The sequence below is a fragment of the Anneissia japonica genome, unplaced genomic scaffold, assembly GCF_011630105.1.
Source record: "Anneissia japonica isolate Jap-2015-1 unplaced genomic scaffold, ASM1163010v1 scaffold287782_len627234_cov183, whole genome shotgun sequence".
In the NCBI taxonomy this organism is placed as follows: Eukaryota; Metazoa; Echinodermata; class Crinoidea; order Comatulida; family Comatulidae; genus Anneissia; species Anneissia japonica.
Window position 1 is genome coordinate 473,301 of NW_022695201.1, and position 24,451 is coordinate 497,751.

General features: G+C 34.5%; 2 protein-coding genes and 1 long non-coding RNA gene across 3 annotated transcripts in view; all 3 read right to left on the reverse strand.

Annotated features, from left to right (window-relative positions):
* LOC117101444 (receptor-type tyrosine-protein phosphatase T-like) overlaps positions 1-16,195 on the reverse strand; it is a 35,494-nt gene extending 19,299 nt beyond the window's left edge. The window contains exons 1-6 of the mRNA XM_033241421.1: positions 15,869-16,195; positions 15,645-15,777; positions 10,016-10,332; positions 9,794-9,929; positions 4,252-4,641; positions 387-635 (exon numbers count right to left, since the gene is read on the reverse strand). Of these exons, the coding sequence (XP_033097312.1) occupies positions 387-635; positions 4,252-4,630 (628 nt within the window). The 5' untranslated portion in view covers positions 4,631-4,641; positions 9,794-9,929; positions 10,016-10,332; positions 15,645-15,777; positions 15,869-16,195. The remainder of the gene's footprint in view (positions 1-386; positions 636-4,251; positions 4,642-9,793; positions 9,930-10,015; positions 10,333-15,644; positions 15,778-15,868) is intronic.
* A 2,058-nt stretch (positions 16,196-18,253) lies between these two features.
* Positions 18,254-22,604, reverse strand: LOC117101434. The gene is made up of 5 exons (XR_004444282.1): positions 21,100-22,604; positions 20,535-20,732; positions 20,366-20,435; positions 18,866-19,444; positions 18,254-18,319 (listed from the first exon to the last, which is right to left on the reverse strand). It is a non-coding gene; the product is annotated as an uncharacterized LOC117101434 (long non-coding RNA).
* Positions 22,605-22,983: 379 nt separating this feature from the next.
* LOC117101445 (uncharacterized protein K02A2.6-like) overlaps positions 22,984-24,451 on the reverse strand; it is a 10,564-nt gene continuing 9,096 nt past the window's right edge. The window contains exon 4 of the mRNA XM_033241422.1: positions 22,984-23,793. Within this exon, the coding sequence (XP_033097313.1) occupies positions 22,984-23,793 (810 nt within the window). The remainder of the gene's footprint in view (positions 23,794-24,451) is intronic.

Here is a 24,451-nt window from a genome sequence, read left to right on the forward strand (position 1 = left end):
CCTATACCTTAATTCTATAAATCAGATGTGGATGAATAAAAGGATTATAAAGCATGATCAGTATACCCTTATTGGTACACTGCCGTAGTTTATAATATAATACAATTATAATTACAATATTATATCATTATAAACACCGTATCAAGTGTCATTAAACCATATGGCATAAAATAAGTTAAAACAAAATTAAAGCTCATGACTAAACAAAGGAAATAATTTCTTAATTGAACCAATTTTTATTTTTCAAATAATGAGAAAATCAAAACATATATATTTTCGACTATAAAATTTTTTTTATTGCAATAATAACTATTTCTTCGTTCTCCATCAATCCAACATTCTATTGATTGTGAATTTCGACAAATGTGAATGTTATGCATATTTACCTCTGACAATGAGTCTCATTACTCCATGGTTGTCATCAGGACTACCACTTCCATAACATTCATATACCCCGTCATCTTTAGCTCGTATATTTTTAATCGTAACGGAAGAATTACCGCTCCACATTTGAATTACGTCACCATAATTATGTCTCCAGCGCAAATCGTTAAAACCGCCATCTTCACTGAGGCTAATAGTGGCGGATTCCCCAATGCCGACAGTCAGCGTTCGAAACTGCATTCTAATGGTGGCTGTGGAAATACATTTAAATAATATATTAGTATTGATGATAGAACAAAAAAAATCACTTAATATGCGTAGTGTAATTATAATGACGACGACGACAACCACGACAACTACGACGATGATGATGATGATGGTGATCGTAATGATGATGATGATAAAAGGCGTAGGCTATAGATAAATACCAATGCTAATGGGATTCCTAACTTATTTTTAAATGGGCATATTCGGTCTTAGAAGCTGTTTTTAATCTAGAAACTAATCAAGAAAATTGGTGGCACATAACATTTAACAACTGCAGTGGCGGGTCAGGGAATTAAAAACAGAGGAGACAAGGAGGTACAGTACTTTCACAGGTGGAGGGTAAAGACCACCTTAGCCCCACCATGGTAGGGGCTGAGATATAAGAACATTTACAAAATGGTACTCTCAGGTCTAAATTATTATTTCCCTGTATTTTTAGTAAATTATTAGTAAAACTTGTATATGACCTTGACCTTGTAGTATTAGTCATCCATAATATGCAACATTCTACAATATGTTTTTATATTCATTAAAAGTTATAACATAGTTGAATGAAACAAGTTATTACAAAGTGCGACAGACTTATTACAAAGTGTGACAGGCAGCTATTAGAAGTGTGACAGCTTGATTATTACAAAATGCGACAACAGTTATTACAAAGTGCAACAGGTTATTACAAAGTGTGACAGATTTGTTACAAAGTGCGACAGATTTGTTACAAAGTGCGACAGGTATTACAAAGTGCGCCGATTATTACAAGTGCGACAATACAATCATCAACAAAACAAAGAATATTTGAAACCATCTTTAGATATTGGGTCTATAGCTCCTGTCAAATCACAATGTACAAATTCTAATGGTCTTTTTGCCTTCTTATCTGGCATACGGTTGCGAAATTGACACATTTTTCCTTGTGTACAAATATCACAATCAAAATTATTATCGTTTGTGGTAGTCATGCCATTTACTACATTAGGGAGTTTTCTAATGTCACTTAAATTACAGTGGCCAAAAATAGAATGCCATTCTTTAAGGGTTCCTGTACAATTTTTTTTGGGACTACACTATTTAAAAAGTACAATCTCCCTTTCTTTTCCATTTCAAATATTGTGCCATCGGCGGCTTTCATGTAGGCTTCTTCCTTACTTATGTTTATAGCTGTCCTTTTTCATGCAACATTCCTTTGTTTCGTGAGATTTGTTCTTGCAGTGGCTGCACCATTTGTTGATGGTCTTGCCTTTTACTCTGCATTCCGCACTTTTGTGTCCCATCTTCCCACAGTTGGAACATTTTCATTTCAATGAAGTTTGATTTTCAAAGGTAGGTTTTGCGCTTGTATTCATTACGTTGTCCCTAATTATTAGGTTTTACTTTGCTCTTCCACGATTCTTCATAATCTCTGAGTGTAATTTTAAATTCTGTGAATCTGAACTCCTTGTCCTTTTGGGCAATCACAGTCCCAAATGTATTGAACGCTGTTGGTGAACCTTTCAATACCATTGATTAAGCAAACCATCATTTATTGTTTCGAAATAAGAAAAATGAAAAAAAATTATATCGGAAAAATTACAGCACAACTGTACTGACAACTCTTTCGTCCTCGACACATTAGTAAAAAAGTTTTTACAAAATAAGAAAGAAAAATTGTATAGTGCGTTTGTAGATTTCAAACAAGCACTTGATTGCATAGATAGGGTAACTTTGTTTAAAAAATTAAATGATATCAAAATGCCAATAAAAATCATTAAACTTTTAAAGTCTATGTACACAGACACAAAAATCAAAATAAAAACTAATCATGTTTTAACAAATCACATTGAACATTGTTATCACCATTACTTTTCATTATTTTTCTAAATGATTTCAAAGATGCTCTATTTAAAAAACGATCTACATTTTTGTTTAATAATCAAATCATTTCGCATTTATTATATGCCAACGACTTGATTTGATCTTCTTTTACCAAAATTGAGTTACAAAAACAATTAAATTGTCTGCAAAAATATTGTATCACAAATAATTTATAAATAAATAAATCAAAAACAAAGATTATGGTATTTCGAAAAGGGGCAGTGATGGGTAGACATGAAAAATGGACTGTAGATGGGGTAGAATTAGAAGTGGTTAAAAAATATAAATATTTGGGTTTTCATTTAATAACATGGGCACATGGAAAGTTATGGGGGAGCATCAAGCAGAGAAGGGAGAAAGAGCCATGTTTAGTCTCAGAAAGAAAATGTATAACATTGGATTTACTTCTGCGGAAATACAACTAAAAATTTTGACAGCCAAGTAATGCCTATACTATTATACGGTGAGCTTTGGGGTATAATAACTAAATAACTAACTTATAAATAATAATTACTAATAATAACTAAATGTGCAGCGGTCCGCTCTAAATGAGGGAGTAAGAAATAAATTGGGAAATTTCCCCATTAAATTTTATCACGTTATTAAAGTGATAAGTTACTGGATAAAAATTAATATGATGGAAAATTCTACGTTACCAAAAATATGTTATCAAAGGCAAAGATTGTGTGCTGAAAACGGAATCGACTGTTGGGCATTTGGAATAAAATTGATTTTAAATATGTTTTGATTTGGTTACATGTGGGACTCGTCTGTAAATTAGAATTTCTTAGCAATTTTTCAGAGGGAGTTCAGGACATTACACTCCAAACAGGAAATGAAATGATAAAATATAACATAAGATTAAGAATTTATAGCAAACTAAACATACCAAATTCCCTTAACAAATATATTTTCCATTTAAATTTTAAACTAAGAAGAACAATTTCAAGATTTCTTTTGTCAAACCATAATTTATTAATAGAAAGAGGTCGTCATATAAATATTACTAGAGATAATAGAATATGTTTATTTTGTGATAACTGTGTTATAGAAGACGAAACCCATTTCCTGTTTGTGTGTCCTTTTTATAAAGGCCTGAGAAAGCAATACATTCCCGACTTAAACTTATTTTCACTCAGTGATATTTTTGTAAATTATAATTTTCATAAAATACGTTCGTCTTTCTATTTATTTAAAGAAAGCATTTAAAAAAAGAATATTTTGTATGTCCCAATATGGTATAAACATATGACTTGTAAAATGGGCCAGCTACCCTCATCCCCGTTTGAAAGATTCTGGATCAGCCCCAGCTATGTGTTAAAATGTTTAAGAAACAAATACATTAAAAATACTTTTATAGCGCTTCATATCTGCAAAGAAAGGCACTTTACAAATGTTCTGATTGGATTGGATTAGATGCCCAATAATTAATCGACAATTACTGATTAAACACAAACTTGATCTGTAATGAAATTCAATACAAATATTTCTAATATTTGTTTTAATGCTTTTATGACATTGATTCTGCTAACGAGACAACCATTAGGTTTGGCGAATCTGCTTTTGCCACAATAAAACTTCTATTTTTAACTTCTATAGTTTCTGTAAATATTTTCAACCTTCAATAAAACAAGTGGAAAAAATTCAAGACAGATATTAAAACAGATTAATTGTTAATTTCCACCAACTTAAGATAAATAAATGAATGGATTCCATTTGGAGAAAAAAGAAAGTAATGCTGGTACTCACCCAATGATGATGTCACAACAATTGCAGACCTGGAACCTATTGCACATTTTGTTGCTTCAAACGAAAACACACCGTCACTCTCATTGTTTGGTAAATTTTTAACACCGAGATATACAAAATTATCATGTACCCTGTATGCTATATCGCTTTCAGTGTTAAATATTTTATTATCCGGCATGTTCTTTGAATGTTCACCTGTATCGTCATTGTTGTTGCTAGAATATCCAGTATCAGCCCATGTTACATTATCCTTGCCATACACATCCTTGTACAATATCCCGATTGTTAGATCCGTTGTTTTGCAGTTGTTGATAGCGTATCCACGAAATTCAGCTTTATTGTTCAACGATGTCAGTGGTATTAAGGAAAACAGTGTCATATCCAGTGGAACTGAAAATGAATCAACATGCTGTATATTAATAAATTCAAATATAAAAATGACAATCATGATGACAATGTGGCTGTGGTGAAAATGTTGATGGTGATGTGGTGGTGATGTGATAGGCTAGTTGTGGACATAGTATGGGTGTGAGGATAGTTTGTTTGTTTTGTTTGGTTATTTATAAATGCTCCACACAATGTGGATAATTTCGAGAATATATACTTAACAATAATAAAACAAATAAAACCATAAAATGATGTTGTAATGGGTAAAGGGTGATGGTAATTGTCATTTGAACAGGATGGTGGTGATAATGATTATATTTATTATAACAAAAAGCAATTTACTACACTACTACTACTCAGTACTACTACTTATACTACTACTAATAATAATCTGGGCTCACGCTAACCGTTTGCCAAATCGCCACGGGCGAAAACTATTTTGGATTGGCTAAAAAAAAGTCAAATGCTTTAGCCATTTCGGCGAAAGTTTTGAATACTTTTTTTTTATTTGAGCTCATTTTTCGCTAACTCCATGCGATGCTTATTTGTGTTGTTGTATGAGTAGTCTTGCTACAAACATTATTTTTTATTTGTAATTGTTATTTTAACGCGGTCGATGCAGGGCAGTGGCTGTACGACGTCAACTAATATGAAGGCACACCACAAAAACACGAGGACCCCGATGCGATGTGATGGTGGTCAAAAGAGTATATTGTAGTACCGTTAATAATAATTTAATCAGTAATTTTGTGTTATCGTCAAATACGTAAAATACATTTAAATAATGTGGGAAATAATTTAATAATGCACCGCGTGGTGTAGTGAGGGTAATTTCGCAATCAAGGCTAGCCTAGCCTAGGGCCTAGATCGTGTGCGCTCTTGATTATCGCGGTGGCAAACGATCGGGCCCCAAGCCAATTTTGAATATACTGTAGTCCAGTAAAACTACCGCTAGCTCCCCACCTCCGATATCGTTCAAAACTAAAAAGAAAATACTGTACAAGTGTTATATAAGTTTATTAAAATATGGTGAGGAAAAAAAGATCTTACTTTCACGAGTACTCCAATCGCCCTAGCAATTTTGTTGCTGGTCAACTTTATATGCTGCTTCCAGCTTAGATTTTTATTTAGTATGACAGTGACACCTAGAAACGTGATGTTTTGTCTACGGCATACTGGAATATTGTTCATTTTAATTGTCAATTCGTCAAAATTAATATGTTTTTGTGGTGGCCTAAACACAACATAATTTGTTTTGTTAGTATATAGGAGAAGCTTATTAGCCTTAAACTAATTAAGTTTCCCTAATTCAGTGTTAATTATTAAGTTACACAGCTCTTTGTAGTGGAGTGCCTTAGTGTCAGGATCGTGACACGGATGACAAAAGTGCCAAATTTGGTACAGATATTAGTATGTGCATGCAGTTTTGAAAAATCTCTGAAGCCAAAAAAAAATCTTATTTTTGAGGTAAAAAATCACATTTTTGGGAAAAAATATGGTTTTCAATATTTTGGTATTTTTGACTATTGTAGTGCAAGACCTACCTGTACAAATAGGTTTAAAATCAATATGATCATTATGTAGTCAGAAATAAGCAAATAAAGGTGAAAAAAAAAATAAATAAAATAAAAGATTTTTTTGACGAAAAAGTCACTTTTGTAACAATCTAGATTTTAACCTTGTGTATACTAATAATTGGATTACCTGGATGACAAAAGTGCCAAATTTGGTACAGATATTATTATTATTACCATACAATTTTGAAAAATCTCTGGAGCCAAACAAAAATCAAATTATTGGCGTAAAAAATAGAATTTTTGGGAAAAAATATGGTGTTTAATATTTCGGTATTTTGACTATTGCGGTTAAGTCACGGAAGCCGTAATCTTTAGCTGTAGTATCGGCGCTGTTTCAACCGGCTCACTTGCCGGGGTCCGACGTTGGGGAGGGGTGAAATATCCCTGATGTATTATGTTGATTTTATATATACTAATAGTAGTTCAAGAAACTAAAAAATAATATTACTATAAATACCTTCAATGGCACAATAATTATAATTATATTTGTCAACTGTTTGGTCAACACATGGGTGGGTGGATGCGCAAGGTCATTGTTATTCTGAGAGAACACCTCTCGGTGGACCTTAATTATTGATACTAATGTAGGCCTACTGGTCCTGTCATACTAAAGAATAGCGAGTCTCTATTAGTGAGTCGCTAAAATATAAGGAGACGGGAGTCGAATTGCTTATGTGGATGTTCACTTATGGAAAGAAATGCCTCTGTTGCTGCCGGGGGTGGTGGGGAATAGATAGAATATTTTCAGGCTTGCCAATTGCTCTTCCTTTTCCAATAAATGTGGTATATCACGCTCTGTAAAATTAAGGAAAAGGGGTAGGGCACTGGGACATACAGTACTTTCCTCAAACTATTTGCACAAATTGTAAAATAGTAACAGTAAGTGATGTGATATCGCCACTGCAGAGGTATATTGATGTAAAGGACATAAAACGCTTCTTCAGAGGTCCCCCACAACAAATTTAAATAGAATGTTTACAAATTATTGGTTTCAGAAATCCATTATACTGTTTAGCTCTCAAAACGCTATTGTTGTAACTTTTGTACACAACCCCCAATGCTGGACCCTCAAATTTCTAAAGGTTCACTTTTTAAAGCCCATTTTCACTATCGTTCCTAATTATGGCCAAATGCTGTAGTATGCATTTCATTTGCCATCTCTTCTAACTGTTAATATTTAATAACTGTGTTACAAATTTGATATTTTGCGGATTTATCCATATTAACAATGTTACTTCTAGGCATACAGATGTTCAAGTGTCAGGACATGAAGCGTTACTTCTTCAGGTCCCAAAGAACCCCAAAATGCAAATTTAAATAGCATAATTACTAAATTATGGGTTTCAGAAATCCACTATAGGCCCAAAGCTTTTCCCCAAACTACCACCAAGGGCACTGCCCTTTATCCATCTGGGGCCATAGGTGGCATACAGACTAAAGACCATGTTGCTAGCAAAACGCATCCCCACCCCCATCGAAACTGTCACGGGAGGAAATGTGCATCCTTACAGGCCTTGATAGATTATGGGTGAGCCCAGTGGGGTTCAAAATCAGGCGATCATTATCTATGGCTTTATGAGAGCGTCTAACTACTATAGAAAAACAAAGCCCAAACCTCTATTTTTACCAAAAAATTAACTGTATTCATCCCAGGTGAAATTTTTGATTGATTGAAATATTTTTTTAAACCGTCTGTCATATTCTGACACTGTTACTGATCAGTAAGTTATAATATATAACATAGGCCTACATGGCATATCAGGATATAGTTTAAATCTCAACAAAACTATATCTTTTTTACCAAAAATAAGATTTTTAACCAAAAAAAATGCCAAAATTGGGATTTTTAAAAACCTTTACGTAAGATTCTGATATGTTTGACTAGTAAGGTATATATATTGGTTAAAATTAATTTTTTACCTACCAAGAACTGCAATTATAGTTTTATATGTAGACAAATCTCAATTTTTTTACCAATGTCTTTATAAGATTCTGATATATTATTGACCATCGAGGTATAATACTTTATTGGTTAAAATGTATTTTTACATACAGAGCATAGCAGTATAAATGTCAAAAAATCTATTTTGTACCAAAAAACGTCATTTAAACTAAAAAATAGGAACAATTGGGATTCTTTAAGACTGTTATGTCAGATTCTGACACATTATCGATCAGTGAGGTATGATAGTGGTTAAAATATATTTTTACATGCAGAGCATATTAATTATACTTTAAATGTCAACAAATCTATATTTTTTAACAAAAAAAATCATATTTTTAGCCTAAAAATGACCAAAAATTGGGGGTTTATGTCAGGATTCTGACATCTTATCGACCAGTGAGGTATATACTTTTGATTAGAATATATTTTTACATGCAACGCATATCAGGTATAGTTTAAATGTCAAAAAAAATATTTTTTTCCAAAAAATAATGTTTTTAGTCCAACAAATGTGTCAAAAATTTTTTTTTGGTTTCAGAGATTTTTTTTTGAAAAGCATGTTGATGAAACTATTTCAATCTTATATGCTTATTGTGAAAAAACAATGACCATATAGATTCTAAGCCTGTTTGTACAAGTAGGTCTTGCACTATAATAGTCAAAAATACTAAAATATTAAGAACCATTTTCTTCCAAAAATTCTATTTTTACACCAAAAATTCTATTTTTTACCCCCAAAATTTTTTTTTTTTTGGCTCCAGAGATTTTTCGAAATTGTATGCCCATACTAATATCTGTACCAAATTTGGCACTTTTGTTATCCAGGTAATCCAATTATTATCCTATGCACAAGGTTAAAATTTAGATTAATACAAAAGCGACATTTTCGTTCAAAAAATCTTTAATTTTCTTTATATTTTTTCATTTTTATTTGCTTATTTCTGACTAAATAATGATCGTATTGATTCTAAACCTATTTGTACAGGTAGGGCTTGCACTATAGCAGCCTAAAATACCAAAATATTGAAAACTGTATTTTTGCCCAAAAATGCAATTTTTTACCCAAAAAATAAGATTTTATTTTTGGCTCCAGAGATTTTCTTGAAAACATGTTGATAAAAGTATCTCCACCAAAAATTAAAGTTTTGTCATCCGTGTCACGATTCTTCCATATTTTGACGTTAAGGCACTCTACTATTGAGGTCACTCCTACATTTGATGCTAGTTGTGTCATCAGCAAAACTAATTATATCGATTGCAGTACATTAATTGTAAATATCGTTTATGCAAATGAGAAACAATAGCGGCCCCAGCAGCGAGCCTTGTGGTACACCAATTATATTTGTCTCTTTTAAACTTGATTCTGTGCCATTAATACAAACATACTGTTTTCGGGATTTCAGGTAGTTTCTGAATAATGACAATGCAATACCCTGACAGTGTAGTGAGACAGTTTGTTTAATACAATACCGTATAACATCAAATGCTTTTGATAGAACCATATATGTTGCAATTGCATATTGTTTTCTTTCAAAAGCACTTAATACTTTATAAACCAAATCAATTACAGTATGTGAGGTTGAATGTTTATTTCTAAAACCATACTGCAATGATTGCATGCTTTAAGGTTTACCTGCGCCAACAAGTTCGAATCTTAAACTGATGTGTCCATGCCAGCTAATTGGATTGATACGGATGAATTGAGCGTAGACAACAGAGTTGAATACTTTTTTCACCTGGCTGTTATAATCAGAGTTTGCACTGAAAGACTAAAAGTAATGTGATTATGTTAAGCATACATTCCGCATTTTATGATACTCGTCGCATAATCTATCAATTGATTATAAAAACATACCTTAACTTGGCCACTCGATCCCAATACTGGTAAGAAGATGCTACCATTGGTACTGTAATTTACTTTGTATGATTTGACCCACTGATCACCTTCACTGCGCCCTTGTGTTATTACTCCAATCACACCTTTTATAGCACCAAGATCGGCTTGAATCCACTGATCCTGGGTGTTAGTTGCTGCTGCCCAGGCTCCAGAGCCTCCTTCATCTGCTACTGTGTTGAGCCGTCCTCGATCAGCCCTCAAATCATCATTGTATTTGCTGGATGCTGTCAGACGGACAGTACCATCTTCAACCCCAAGAGTTAGACATGAATCTGTAGAGTTGTTTAATTAATTTTAATCAGGCCTTGTCACAATGAGCAAATTGTGATATAAATGTATCGTTTATCAACATTGCTATTCACCAAAAAAAAAAAGGAAAATAGAGAGCTCTTAGGGGAAGACTTCAAGAAGCTATAATTTCAATCCTATTTGGTTGATTAAAATCTTTTCTTGAAATTTATGGGAAAATAATTTAATCATTGTGTTAAGTACTGGTATATTAAAGTATCACTAGAAAAAAATACATCCAAAAGTAAAATTAATTAAATTCAACATCACATTATTTGTTTTTAATTAAAAAAAATTATAACTTGTGTGGAATAAAACTAACAGTTTTACTGTGAAGAATTAAGATTTTATTCATCCAGATCCTCATTTTTAGGATTGTAGGAGGGGTTTGTAGTAAGTAAAGAAACATAATTTTAAACACTCAAATAGGGTGTCTATAAAAACAAGACCGAAGCCCCAAAAATGAAGACCCCTATTTTTTCTCTTTTATTTTATAGATAATAGGCCGGTCTGTCACAAAATATAAATTACGAGAATATTTGGACGTCTGAAATTTTCAAGTGTCTTTATTTTATAGACACCCTATGTGAAATTTTCAAGTGTCTTTATTTAATAGACAGCCTATGGTTGTCTAAAAAACAAAGACAAAGACATAAAAAACCATCCTCCATTTATTTCTCACCCATCTTATTGAAAGTATTTAAAAATCATCATAAAACTATTGCCAAGTATCTCTTTTATTATTTCATGTGAATAAAATGAGGAATATCAAGAAATTACTAAGGATATTCCTTTTACAGACACCATAAATATGGGTGTCTTGAAAACAAAGATCAAAGTCCCAAAAAACGAAGACCCACATTTTTTTCTCTCCAATTTTAATGAACACATATCAGACTATCACAAAATCAAATTTACGAGATTATTTGGACGTCTGTTTGTGAAATTATCAAGGGTCTTGGTTTTATAGACACCTTATATGAGTGTTTACAAAACGAAGACCAATTCTGAAAAACGAAACCTCCATTTTTTTTCTCAATTACCTTTTTGGAAACATTTCGAAATAATTATAAAACCATTGCCAAGTTTCCCATCATCATCTCCATGGAAATAACATGAAGAATATCAAAGATCACCAAAGGTTTTCGTTTTACAGACGCCCTACACTACTGTATGTGGGTGTCTGAAAAACAAAGAACGAAGACCCGAAAAACAAAGACCTATATTTTTTCTCTTTAATTTAGTGATACTAGGCTAAACACCAGGATGTCACAAAATTAAAATCAAGAAATTATTTGGACAATGCATTTTGCACATGCATCACTATACAACGTTTATTTTAACATGAAAAAAGTTTAGGAATGAAATATTAATAAGATTCTTGCAGGCCCCCACCCTAGCACTAATGACCCGTCAAAGTGGCACAAAGGATTAAAAATTATGACAAAAATAGGAGTCGAGAACAACTTATAATTTCTGTACTTAAGTTGCGAGATGGAAAAGATAATTGAGAATTGTGTTATCGAACACAATTCTATTTTGGTACTAGAGAGGGCGTAATTCTACCTCTCGAATCTTGGTTCCACGAGGAACATCCCCTGGCCTCAGAAATAGTAAGATCGACTTGATGAAATGCAGAACATGATAACCAGCCTTACTAAAGCGGTGAATAACATAAGTGCGGGCCCATCCAGGGTGACAGCAATGACGACACACTTCTGTCCTCAGGAGGCTTACTAAATAGCACACAATCCTGTGAGCCTATAGAGGCCCCTGAGCCAACTTCAATCGCAACTTTTAGAAGGGGGGCTTAGCACAACTTTCCTCCCACTTACAATAGCTGAAAGTGATGCAGTAGAAAATCCACTCAGACACTGTGGGTATCAAGGCTGGTGTGCTAGTCTCAGACAAACTTAAGGCAAAGATAAAGGAGTACAAGTATGTTGATTTTTTAGAACTTGCCAAACCAGAACAAAGGGATACATACCATACACACCTTACAATACAATGGCGGTCCTCAAATGGTGCCAAAGACCAGAAAGCGCCAGCTATCTGAACATGAGTGGACCATTGTTTTTTATGACTTTGCTACTATTTACATTAGTTTCTACCCAGGGGACATGCAAGATATATTTACCTATGCAAAACAGATAAAACTCATGATGAAAAACAATCCCAACACTTGGCGATCTTATAACGAGGCATTTATAAGAGCTAGGGAACACACAAAATGCTCTTGGGCTACAGTCCGGGGTGACCTTATACATAACCTGTTAACACATTCACAACAGGCGACACAGCACATCTATCGTCCCCAAAACAATTTTCGTTCTTATGGCACATGCAACAGAAAAACCTACTACCGCTCTCGCTTTGCAACACAAACACCCATTGGATATTGCCAACTCTATCATTGTCCATCACAAAGGCGTACAAGACCACAACATTGTAAATATTCCCACAAGTGCTGCAAATGTCATGATGACCAACCACATCCAGTATAATCCCCCATCAACACTTTAATACCACCAAAAACAAACAACTCACAACAAAGACTCCCAGCTCCCCACACCAATAAGAGTAAGTAAACTAGCCAACCTCCTCAACAGCTATGATGGAAGAGATCACTTAGTCAATGGATTTAAACATGGGTTCCATTTACACTATGAAGGTCCCGAAAACGGTTTCAGCTAGAAATTCTTCAACTGTACTAAGCAAAGCTGAAATTATCAATAATATGGTACTCAGGGAACTGGCGATTGGAAATGGCGAATTGCGGGACCATTTGTTTCTCCCCCATTTAAAAACTATTGCATAATCTCTCATACCCATATGATGAGCGATCTGTTATCCATAATATTCCACAACTACAAAAGATAGTGCACAACGAAAAAATTTCAACAGCAATCAACATAATCCAAAAGTCTAATTATCCCGCTTACATTGCAAAAAGTGACATAAAAGATGCTCTTTCAGGCCATATCACACTTAGGGAGATGCAATCTCTTACTGGGAAACTCCAGTTCGCTACCTGTGTATAATTAAGTTTGGGCGAGCATTTCTTGCCATAATGTACACACTTACTCGGGGGAAAACAAACCGATGCCATACTCAGCATCACTCCTGGGGTACGGGAAGATCTAATTACATGGTGTAGGTTCCTAGAACACTACAATGGAACCACACTAATTAAGAAACTACATAAACACAACTCGCTGCCTGCCTTCATTTCTATTCCGACGCATCAAAAAAAAGGATTTGGGGGAACATTCAACACCAGTTGGATACACGGTACATGGCCAGACAACTGGAAAAATTTGGATATCATGGTATTAGAATTATACCGTGTACCTTATGATATCACTGTTCGCGACACAATTGGCAAATACACACGTTGTATTCCATACTGACAACATGCCAAATGTCTATCATATCAATGGAAAAACCAGCTCAAATGCAAATGTCATGCACATAATCAGGCCATTGGTATTTGAACTGCTTATACACAATATACATTTAACTGCGCGGCACACACCTGGTGTCAAAAACGTCCTAAGTGATACTATTTCCCGTTCACAGGTAACTCCGGAGTTGCTGGAAAAATTCGGAATGCACCCATCACCCCTGCAAGTACCTCACCACCTCCTACCAGAGAACTTTGTCACATTCAAACCAAATTGATCCAAACGTCAATAACCTCCGGAACAAGGAAGTCTTACTGCAGATGTTGGGAACTATTCATAAAGTTTTTAAAACTTATACACCGACTTCCCCATCATATACCTATGCCTTCAAAACATGTTTCACTCTTTGTATGCCATCTTTTTAAACCATTTTTCACAATCAGAACATACCTCAGTTCTATAGCCTTCATGCATAAAATTAAAGACAAACTAGACCCAACCACCTCACCGTTAATAGCAATCATAATTTGTGGCGCTGACAAATGTTCAGTTGTAACACACAAACGCAAACCACTCCCAATAACCACAGAGATTTTGAAGAATCTGATCTTACATCTACAGCTCACAACGACCAATGAATACAAGTTGAAACTATACAAGGCTCATATATTCCTTACCTGTTACTACATGTGTGCAAGAGCGAGTGGTAGTGCTCACCACTAATCCACAACATGTACTTAAATATAAAGATGTAGAAATAAACAACCACCACATTTAAATACGATTCCAGTCGCACAAACACCACAAGGGGGTCGCACAAGTATACACTACTAATGCAAAACATAACAGTGCACAATGCCCAGTCGATGCGTTGAGACTTTATGCGTTAGACCAAAAATTGGGGGAGAGTTTTTTGTATTCAAAAAGGCAACCCCCTACATAGGAAGCACCTCAGCCATGTCCTCAAACAAACTGCAGTACATGCTTGACTAGATCATTTGCGCTACAATACCCACTCATTCAGATCGGTAGAGCTACACAACTTCATACCATGGGAGCCGGAAACGAAGAAATTCAGCAAACTGGCCGGTGGAAAAGTGATGCCTACAAACGATACATCCAGCCTGGTTGTATAAAATTAAGCAATAACTAAAGGGGTACAGTTACACTTGAACAGGTATCCACCTAGACAGTGCCTGCTTCATTTCTTGTTGCTAAACTTGCGGGAAAGTACTGTAATATATTAGCACATTACACTAGCTTAGACATCAGCCCAGGCTGTGCTTTGTTATTGATAGTTGCTGAATTTGACTAAGTGCAATGTTACTGCATTCTCATAGAATAGGCATCAGCCCAGCAGTGTTTTTGTTATTGTTATTTACTGATTTTTGACTAAGTGCAATGTTATTTGCATACCACTGAATAGGCATCAGAAAAAATGAACACTCGACCGTATTGCACGTTACCGGAAATGTTATATGTAAATTGGTATAGGTATAGATCTAATATGATTCTGAACTAAACATCACATGGATGCTCTGAGAATATAGCCCGCGGCAGTGCCCGAGCACCACCAAGAACAGCCCATGTGAGTGCAGAGGAAACGGGAAAATATTGACAATATTATACCTAATGAAAATGATGATTAAATACGAATACAAAAAGAAAACCAACATGCACATACACTATGGCTATTAAAAATCCGTATTTAGTTATTATTGATTAACATTATCCTATGAGACAAATAGTTGAAGGTAAGAATACTAAATCTGATGACATGGGCTAAAGCCCAACACAACAAGTGACAACAACAATGATCAATGGTTGTAAAAGTATGTGTATTCTTATCTTACGTTTATACAGTGATTGCATGCTTAGGTAAGGTTTACCTTCATTGCCCAGAAGCTCGAATCTTAAACTGATGTGCTTTTTCCAGGTAAATGGATTGATACGAATGAATTGAGTGTAGACAACAGAGTTGAATGTGTTTTTCACCTCGCTGTTATAATCAGAGTTTGCACTGAAAGTCTAAAAGTAATGTGATTATGTTAAGCATATATTCCGCATCTTATGATACTCGTCGCATAATCTATCAATTGATTATAAAAACATACAGTACCTCAACTTGGCCACTCGATCCCAATACTGGTAAGTAGTTGCTACCATCGGTACTGTACTGTACTTTGTATGATGTGACCCATTGATCACCTTCACTGCGCCCTTGTGTTATTACTCCAATCACACCTTTTATAGCACCAAGATCGGCTTGAATCCACTGATCCTTATTAATAGTTGCTGCTGCCCAGGCTCCATAGCCTCCTCCATCTGCTACTGTGTTGAGCCGTCCTCGATCAGCCCTCAAATCATCATTGTATTCGCTGGATGCTGTCAGATAGACAGTACCATCTTCAACCCCAAGAGCTAGACATGAATCTGTAGAGTTATTTAATTAACTTTAGTCAGGCCTTGTCACAATGAGCAAATTGTGATATAAATGTATCGTTTATCAACATTGCTATTCACCAAAAAAAGGAAAATAGAGAGCTCTTATGGGAAGACTTCAAGAAGCTATAATTTCAATCCTATTTGGTTGATTAAAATCTTTTCTTGAAATTTATGGGGAAATAATTTAATCATTGTGTTAAGTACTGGTATATTAAAGTATCACTAGAAAAAAATACATCCACAAGTAAAATTAAATAAATTCAACATCACATTATTTGTTTTTAATAAAAAAAAATTATAACTTGTGTAGAATAAAACTAATAGTTTTACTGTGAAGAATTAAGATTTTATTCATCCAGATCCTTATTTTTAGGGTTGTAGGAGGGGTTTGTAGTAAGTAAATTAACATAATTTTAAACACACATATAGGGTGTCCATAAAAACAAGACCGAAGACCCAAAAATGAAGACCCTTTTTTTCTCTTTTATTTTATAGACTAGCAGTTTCTAATAGAAAGTAAAATGCTGCGAGTATGCAATTCATGTAAATACTAATAGATATTTCAGTACATAAAAGGGTGTACTCATTTTTAGTTTTAGTATTAAAGGCTGGTAGAAATGTAAGATTTGGTGACTTATAACAATAGGTTTCAAAAATTTTGTTTACAATGCTACAAAACAACATAATAATATACTAATAGACATGTTAGTAGTCGATCTTGTTTTATTGTTAACCACAGTAGGCTTCACTGTATTTAAATATGTATTAAAAAAAAAGTGTTATCCACAATTTTAGCCTTCACAGTATTTAAATCTGTTTTAATGAAAACATATTTAAAACTTTTTAATATTTTCTCAATATTTAAATCTGTTTAAAAAAAGTACATGCCTCACAGAAATTAAATCTGTTTTAAAAAATGGTTTGTGCATATTGTGCTTCTCAGTATTAAAATCTTTAAATAAAAATAATGCTTTATCTACAAAATGCTTTTCATTTTTTAAATAAATGCTTTATCCACAATATGCTTTTCAGTAATTAAATAAATGCTTTATCAACAATATGCTTTTTAATATTTAAACTTGTTTAAATACTGCAGTATTTAAACCGGTTTCGAAATATCTTCATCAGGTAAATGACATAATCTCAGATCGTTTCGTCATCGGCCGATGTCATCCGATGACGTGCACCCTCTGTTGGTATTTGAGGTCTGTTCCCTGGGATGGTGTAGAAGGTCATTGTATATACGCTATATGTGATAGCGGGTAGGCTCCTTATCACCATTCAAGTTGTTACTTTGCGATGCTGCATATGTGGGAGAAACTACAAGACCTCTACATACCAGACTAGCCAAACAAAAAGCAGATATTACCAATAATACAGGAGGGGTACACACAAGGGCAGCTCACACCTCAACATCATCTGTTTTCCAATAAATCAAATATAAAAGACCACATGGTCAGACATAACCACATAGCAAACTGGAACACTACCAAAATACTACAAAAAGAATCATCCAGACTCCAACGCACGATCACAGAAGTAATATGGATAGGAAAGAAAAGTTACAACAGGAAAAGAGATGAAAGAACCTATGAGCTGTCACATATTATTTACAATAACCTTCTACACCAACCCAGGGAACAGAGGACACACTATAGACATGTGCAACCACCGACAACCTGCAAACAAAAGTACATGTGTAAATTGACATATCTGTTACCAAATTCACACATAAAATCTGTTTTACTAACATATATATTCAATATAATTATCGATTACTATTATTTTATGAGACATTTTTTTAGATGTTGATTTATCAGTTATAGATATTTGGATATTAATATACACCTACCTCCAAATACTGTATTACGTTAGGCCTAGCCTTAAATAGAAGAGACTAGCAAACTTCAGCCTAATTAATTATATGCCCAACCATAGCTAGCCTCAAATACTCATAGAAACATCACTTATGATGACCCTAATCAACACTTCTAGCATTAATTATCATCTAGCATTAATTAGGCAATACAGACACGTAGGTGTTTGAAAATACAGTACTTTACCAAATCAATTTCACAGGATACATGTGAAACTGACAAACTAATTATCATGTGCAACCAACAATCTGCAAACGGAAGTACATGATTGTGTAAATTAACATGTAGGATTGAAGCGCAATATTTGTTACCAAATTCACACATAAAAACTGTTTTACTATATATATATTCAATATAATTCGATTATTATTATTTATTCGATATTTTATTAGACGTTGATTTATTAGTAAAAGATATTTGGAGATCAAAATACACACCTACCTCCTTAAGTATAATCATGAAAAAATATTTATCATCACAAAATTACAATATGGCGTATATATGATGAGCCACATACAGACATCAAAATAATCTGGCAATAGAAAAATAATGCTGTTCGTTTAGACACCTGGCCCTAACTTAACCGAGGCCTAAGCCTAGACTTACCCTAGGTAGAGAAGCTAATGATTGAAATACCCAATATTAGGTTAGACCTACAGTAGGCCTAGCCTCAAATTGAAAGACTAGCCACATTCCGCCTAGGCCTAATTAAATAATAAAAAAGCACAACCATAGCTGCACTAAAATCTCACAAACAGGACACAATCACACTGTCAGATCTAAACATCACTAACATTTTCTCTCATAGGGTCTATTTCTTGATATAACATCTCATACTGAATTTGATGCAACAGGTTGCTGGTCTCCTCAACGATAACATGAGGATTTACATTCTCCTCTTCTTTATGGGCTTCACTCTAAAAAACATAAAAATTATTAACTTATTTGTAAATATACGCTAAAAGAAGCTTGTGATCACTTGAAAATATCAATGCTAAAATAATTGTTTTTAAATATATATATAACTTTAACAACCCTTAATTATGTAGAGTGACACCTACCTCTGCTGGTATATTATCGAAGACACTGTGGAATTCTCCAAATGGCCTGAAAACCACAACTGGAAAGGTGTTCGTCCAACTGTACATATTCGATGATTGTTCCAAGCTGCTGTCCACTCCTGTAGAGATGCATTAATCCTCAGTCTAAACACATACTGCAGAGCAAAGAGCTGAGTACTTCATCTAAATAATCCAGACCACCTTCGTCTTCAAGATGATAATAATGGTGCAAACATCCCTCAAAAACATACTTCCAAAGTCTCTCAATTCGCTGATTATGAGTGCTTTTTCCAACTAAAGCAGACCTATCACCTAATATAAAAAAACATACTGTAGGTCAAGTATTACAATATACTGTAAAAGATGACATCACCCAAATAAACACCACCCACCTCCTCCCCCAGGCCTTATTTGGAACAAACAGCGTTTATTAATAAGTACAGCATTTTATTTTAAAATCCTCCAAAAAGCGGTCTAATTTAACATTTGTATTAAATCAATACCATTTAAATATCAAATACAAGTGTAAATTTACAATAAAAGAGAAATGAAAAACAAGTATTGCACAACAACATTAAAGTTGCAATAATAATTAATAACCTACCTAGGAATAGACAACTACATTATATCAAAATACCAAAGCGATCAACTTCCCTTCTAAGTGAACTTTAACTATGAACTATCATTTAAATATGGTATATTATTATAATAGTTAAAAACAGTGATGAAACTATCCTTTAATACAATTTACTCTGTTGGAAGGTATGGCAAACAAGTGTTTACTAGAAGAGCCAGGTCGATTAATTTTAAGAGGAAGAATGAAAGAACATAACATATAAATATAGTATTATTATTATAATTATTATTGTAGTACAACAAACAGAATTAATGGATTTCTTTAAAAAAAAAAAACCATTAGTTCCTCATGTGGTATTTAAAATTACTACAGTATTTGGTGAGGGTGATTACTGTAAGTTATTTACTATGTTCTAGATATACTGTAGTAGAAAACGTGATATCATATATAGAGAAATAAGATTAAAAAAAACATAAGATTCAAACTGAAGCATTATTTAAATCCCGGAGAAGGTTGAGATTTCATTCTTTATAAATCCAATCCCTCTACCATTATGTACCAGTTTCAACATTTAGTACAGTTGAACTTACCTAAGTCGACTTTGCCTAAGTCGAACTTAAATTACATGCCAAATTGTTGTGTTTTTCATTACTTACCAATCTGTTAGTCAAATTTTAAGAACTTGAATTTTTCAATGGCATTTTGGATTCGACTGTAAAAGTTCAACTGTAAAATAAATATGATATGGCTTGTTTCAAGGTTCTATCCCATTAGCCTGTTAAATAAATTTCTAAAATCAACATCTTGAATTTAAAAAATGTTTACCTTGTATTTCTCTCATGTACTCCCAAATTCCAAACATTTTCTCCTCCCGCATCTGTGCGCACGCAAATGGGTAATCCATACTTCTCTACTCCTTTGTGGAAAGCAGCCAAAGCAGTTGATGATCTGTTCGTTGCACACTCTAAATGAACAGGCAGTCTGCTAAAGCCATCTACACCACCGTGGATTACAAACCCCCACCTTAAACCAAAATGTAAATAAAAATTGGTGAAGGCACAATAACTACAGAACAAAATCACCAGTGGCGTAAGCCAGGGCAAGGCCCCCTGTTGCTTTCTCACACTGGGACACTTTGCGGGCCCTGGTTGTTGGATTTTAAATGTGCTCGTTCTCAATCATTGGCCCAGCCACCAGAAATACACACAACAATTATGCAGTTCAACAACAATATAAAAATTCAAATAAATATGAATACTGTATGATGATGACCATGAAGATGATGGATGATGATGATAATGAAGACGACGATGAAGACGATGATGACGATAAGGATGGTAAAAATGGCAATAACAAACAACAGTTATCACTACTTCATCTTTGATTGTACCTTATTAATCTGTGGTTGCCATCTATGTGCCACAAATTAATCCCACAACACTGTATATTCGTCTGTGAAGAGTCCTTTTACGTTGTGTTGCCAAGCCTTCATTGATATACTGCTTCTCTCATAGCCTTCCTGGGAACTAAAATGCCTCTTTCATGGAGAAATCCCTTCATTATAACCCCACCACAGTTTGAAAGTGTCTTTAATATTTCCTCAATGTGCCCATCTAAAGTATCATTGTCAATGTCACTATATTGCACAGCAGACAAATTGTACATTTGAAACCTTCTTAATACAGTGCTACGACTTACGCACATCAAGTCTGCAACATCTGATGCACCGTGTATCAGACCTGCCAACCCTTGGGTCATGAAAATCTGGAGATTTTTTTAAGAATCTTAAAAAAATCTGGAGATTTACCAAAAAATCTGGAGGTTTCCAGAATTACCCAAAAAATGATGCAAGATACCAAAAAAGTCACGTCACTACAAGTCATTGGCTAATGGTGACATTCAAATTGAAAATGGTTACTTGTTTATTGCACCGCAAAGTGAGCAGGCGGCGAATACATTGAATAATAAAGATCAAATCAATCAAATTATGCATAAATCGGAGTATTTTTGGGGAGGGGGATGGCCTGTGAAATCGGGTGAAAATTACATTCGATCGGGAGAACTGGAGATTTGTTTAAATATTGGGTGACACCCGACAGGATCGGGTGAGTTGGCAGGTCTGCTGTATTCTTGGCTGATCAGACTTTGCAAGACATCTCTGTCAATTTATGTTGCTATTGATGGATGCAACACATTCTGGAACAATCTTTTAATATTTTCTTGGTTGAATACACGAAGCTTTTCAAATTCCTCACGGCTTATAAATTGATTCACTGTCAACAGTTACCTACAGCTCAAACAAGAATTAATATTATAATAAAAAAGTAAATAGGCCTAGGCATGGGCTAGGCATAGGCATGAATACAGATCATTTCGGTCTCGCCTTACTTTGGTCGCGCTTCATTACGGTCGCGGTTTGTTTTCAACAAATATATGGAGCGCCAATGGAGTTTTTAATATAACTAGGCCTTTAAATTATCATTGTAATTTCGTTAATCGGTTTATCATACTTTTTTTTTAATTTATGTTTTGTAGTCTTTCTACTAAGTAACAACATATAGTACAAGCAAATAAAATGAGTACTATTATTACTAAACTAAATTTCAATTAATATTATGGTATTTATAGGTTATTTTATAGTTTGTAGCATTCCTAGTACCATTTTACTCTTTTATCGGACGGCTTTTATTTTCGTTTTGTTATCGATTCTACGCTTCCTTCTACATAACAAATACAGCAAATAAAATGAATACTAAAAATTTGGTATTTCTCTTATGTACGGTATTGTTTTTTGATATCATTATTATTCTTTCTTTAGGCACACAACACATGTGCCAAGGATTGCCAATAGCAAATATATATCACTGTCCTACAGTGGAGTTGAATAGCTTGGTGGTTAAGATGCTTGCCTTCCAATCCCAGGGTCCTAAGTTCAATTCCTGCCAGTTGCAGGATTTTTTCTCATGACATAAACACCTCCACTCCCTAAATCTCATATTGAGATTTAGTTTGTGTAAAGCATCGTGTGTGTGTGTATGGCGTTGAGTCCTTGTAAACTAGCAATAAAGACAATATAATACAACAGTATAACTCATAGAACAGAATTTAATTCTTTCCTCGTGGTTCTCTCTCTGTGGCAACTCCTGCCCTCAACATCGGTATTGTCACACAGGACAACAGTAAGAACACCACATTTCCCCCTCTCTAAAAGCAGAAACTATAATCACAGTAAAAATGACTGTATACCATACAAGGTACAATGTAAACTCAGTTACTATAACAATAAACACTTCTTTTTCTTACTGGTACCCATAACATAGTCACAAGTCCATCTAGGTGGATTTCTAACTCTCTTACTCCTTGAGAAACGTGAACCTAATTGAGTTGAATTGTTGTTCATTGAATCATCAGCAGTTGGAAAAATTATAAAGTCACTACTGTGATCATCACGACTATCTCCCCGTCGGCCTAATAGGGTTGGCTTTCCTAGAAATGGGGCTAGGTGTTTCACATTCCATTTTTGACCATTGGTCATTACGTAAGTGTTTAGACCAACATGTTGTCTAATTTCCACCGGTTCAGTAAATTTACTCTCACCCTTGTGGACATTCCAGGGCTTTTTAATTCTAACAATATCTCCCGGGGAAAAAACTCTAGTTTTGACGCACTTCCGTTTGTCGTACGCCTCTTTAGACTTTGCTTGCTTTGCTTTTGTTCTATTGTCTATTTCGACTGAAGACATTTGCTTAGGCGATGTTGTCACTCCAATGATATCTAACAAAGTCAACATATGACGCCCGTGTAGTACCACAGAAGGGGATTCCCCAGTAGTGGCATGTCGCGTAGCGCGATAAGTACCTAGAAATTCCGTCACAGCATTTTTTACTGGACGTTTATCGATTCGCGCCGTTTGAATAGTTTCATTCAAAATCCGGTTAACAGTACTATTTCCTTCTGGGTGATACACCGCAGAAAATCTGTGTTTGATGTTACGTTTTTGCAAAAAAGTTTCAAACTCCTGGCTAGTTAACTGCGTACCATTATCAGAAACTAGTTCTTCAGGATAACCTTCACGACTGAATACCTTATTCAAAAAAATAAATTACAGTTTTGCCGTAATATTTGGGCAAAACGCAACTTCTGGCCATTTACTTCGGTAATCGATTAATGAGATAATGTAACGCTCTTTCGCAGGTGCAGAATAATTTGGACCTACGAAATCAATCCCGAGCTTTTGCCATGGACGTTCTGGCAATTGTACCGGCTGCATAGGAGCCACTCGTGTTTTCGCAGACTTGTCAGCAATTTGGCAAGTTAGTAATTGTGTCCGTTACGTGTACGTCCATTTTAGGCCACCAGTAAAAATCTCTTAATCTTAATACCTTGATGATTTTCATGGGCCAGATTAACTAATTTGGAGGTAAGTGCTGCTGGTAAAATTAATATCATTATGAATCGAGAACTCATCTCTAATACGGGAATAGGGCTTAATGATTTCTGGAATATGCATTTTATCATTTGGCCACCCATTATGTATGTATTCTTTAAGCTGCATGCATACGTCATCATTATTTGTAGCCTGTTCTAATTCAATGCGTGTGATAGCGCTATAAGTATCGTTTAAAACAACTTGACAAACTGCATCACTGTCATCTTCATTTATCGCGGAATCGAATGTAGGAATAGGTAACCTCGAAAGGGAATCGGCAATTCTGTTCTGAACGCCTGGTTTGTACTCAACC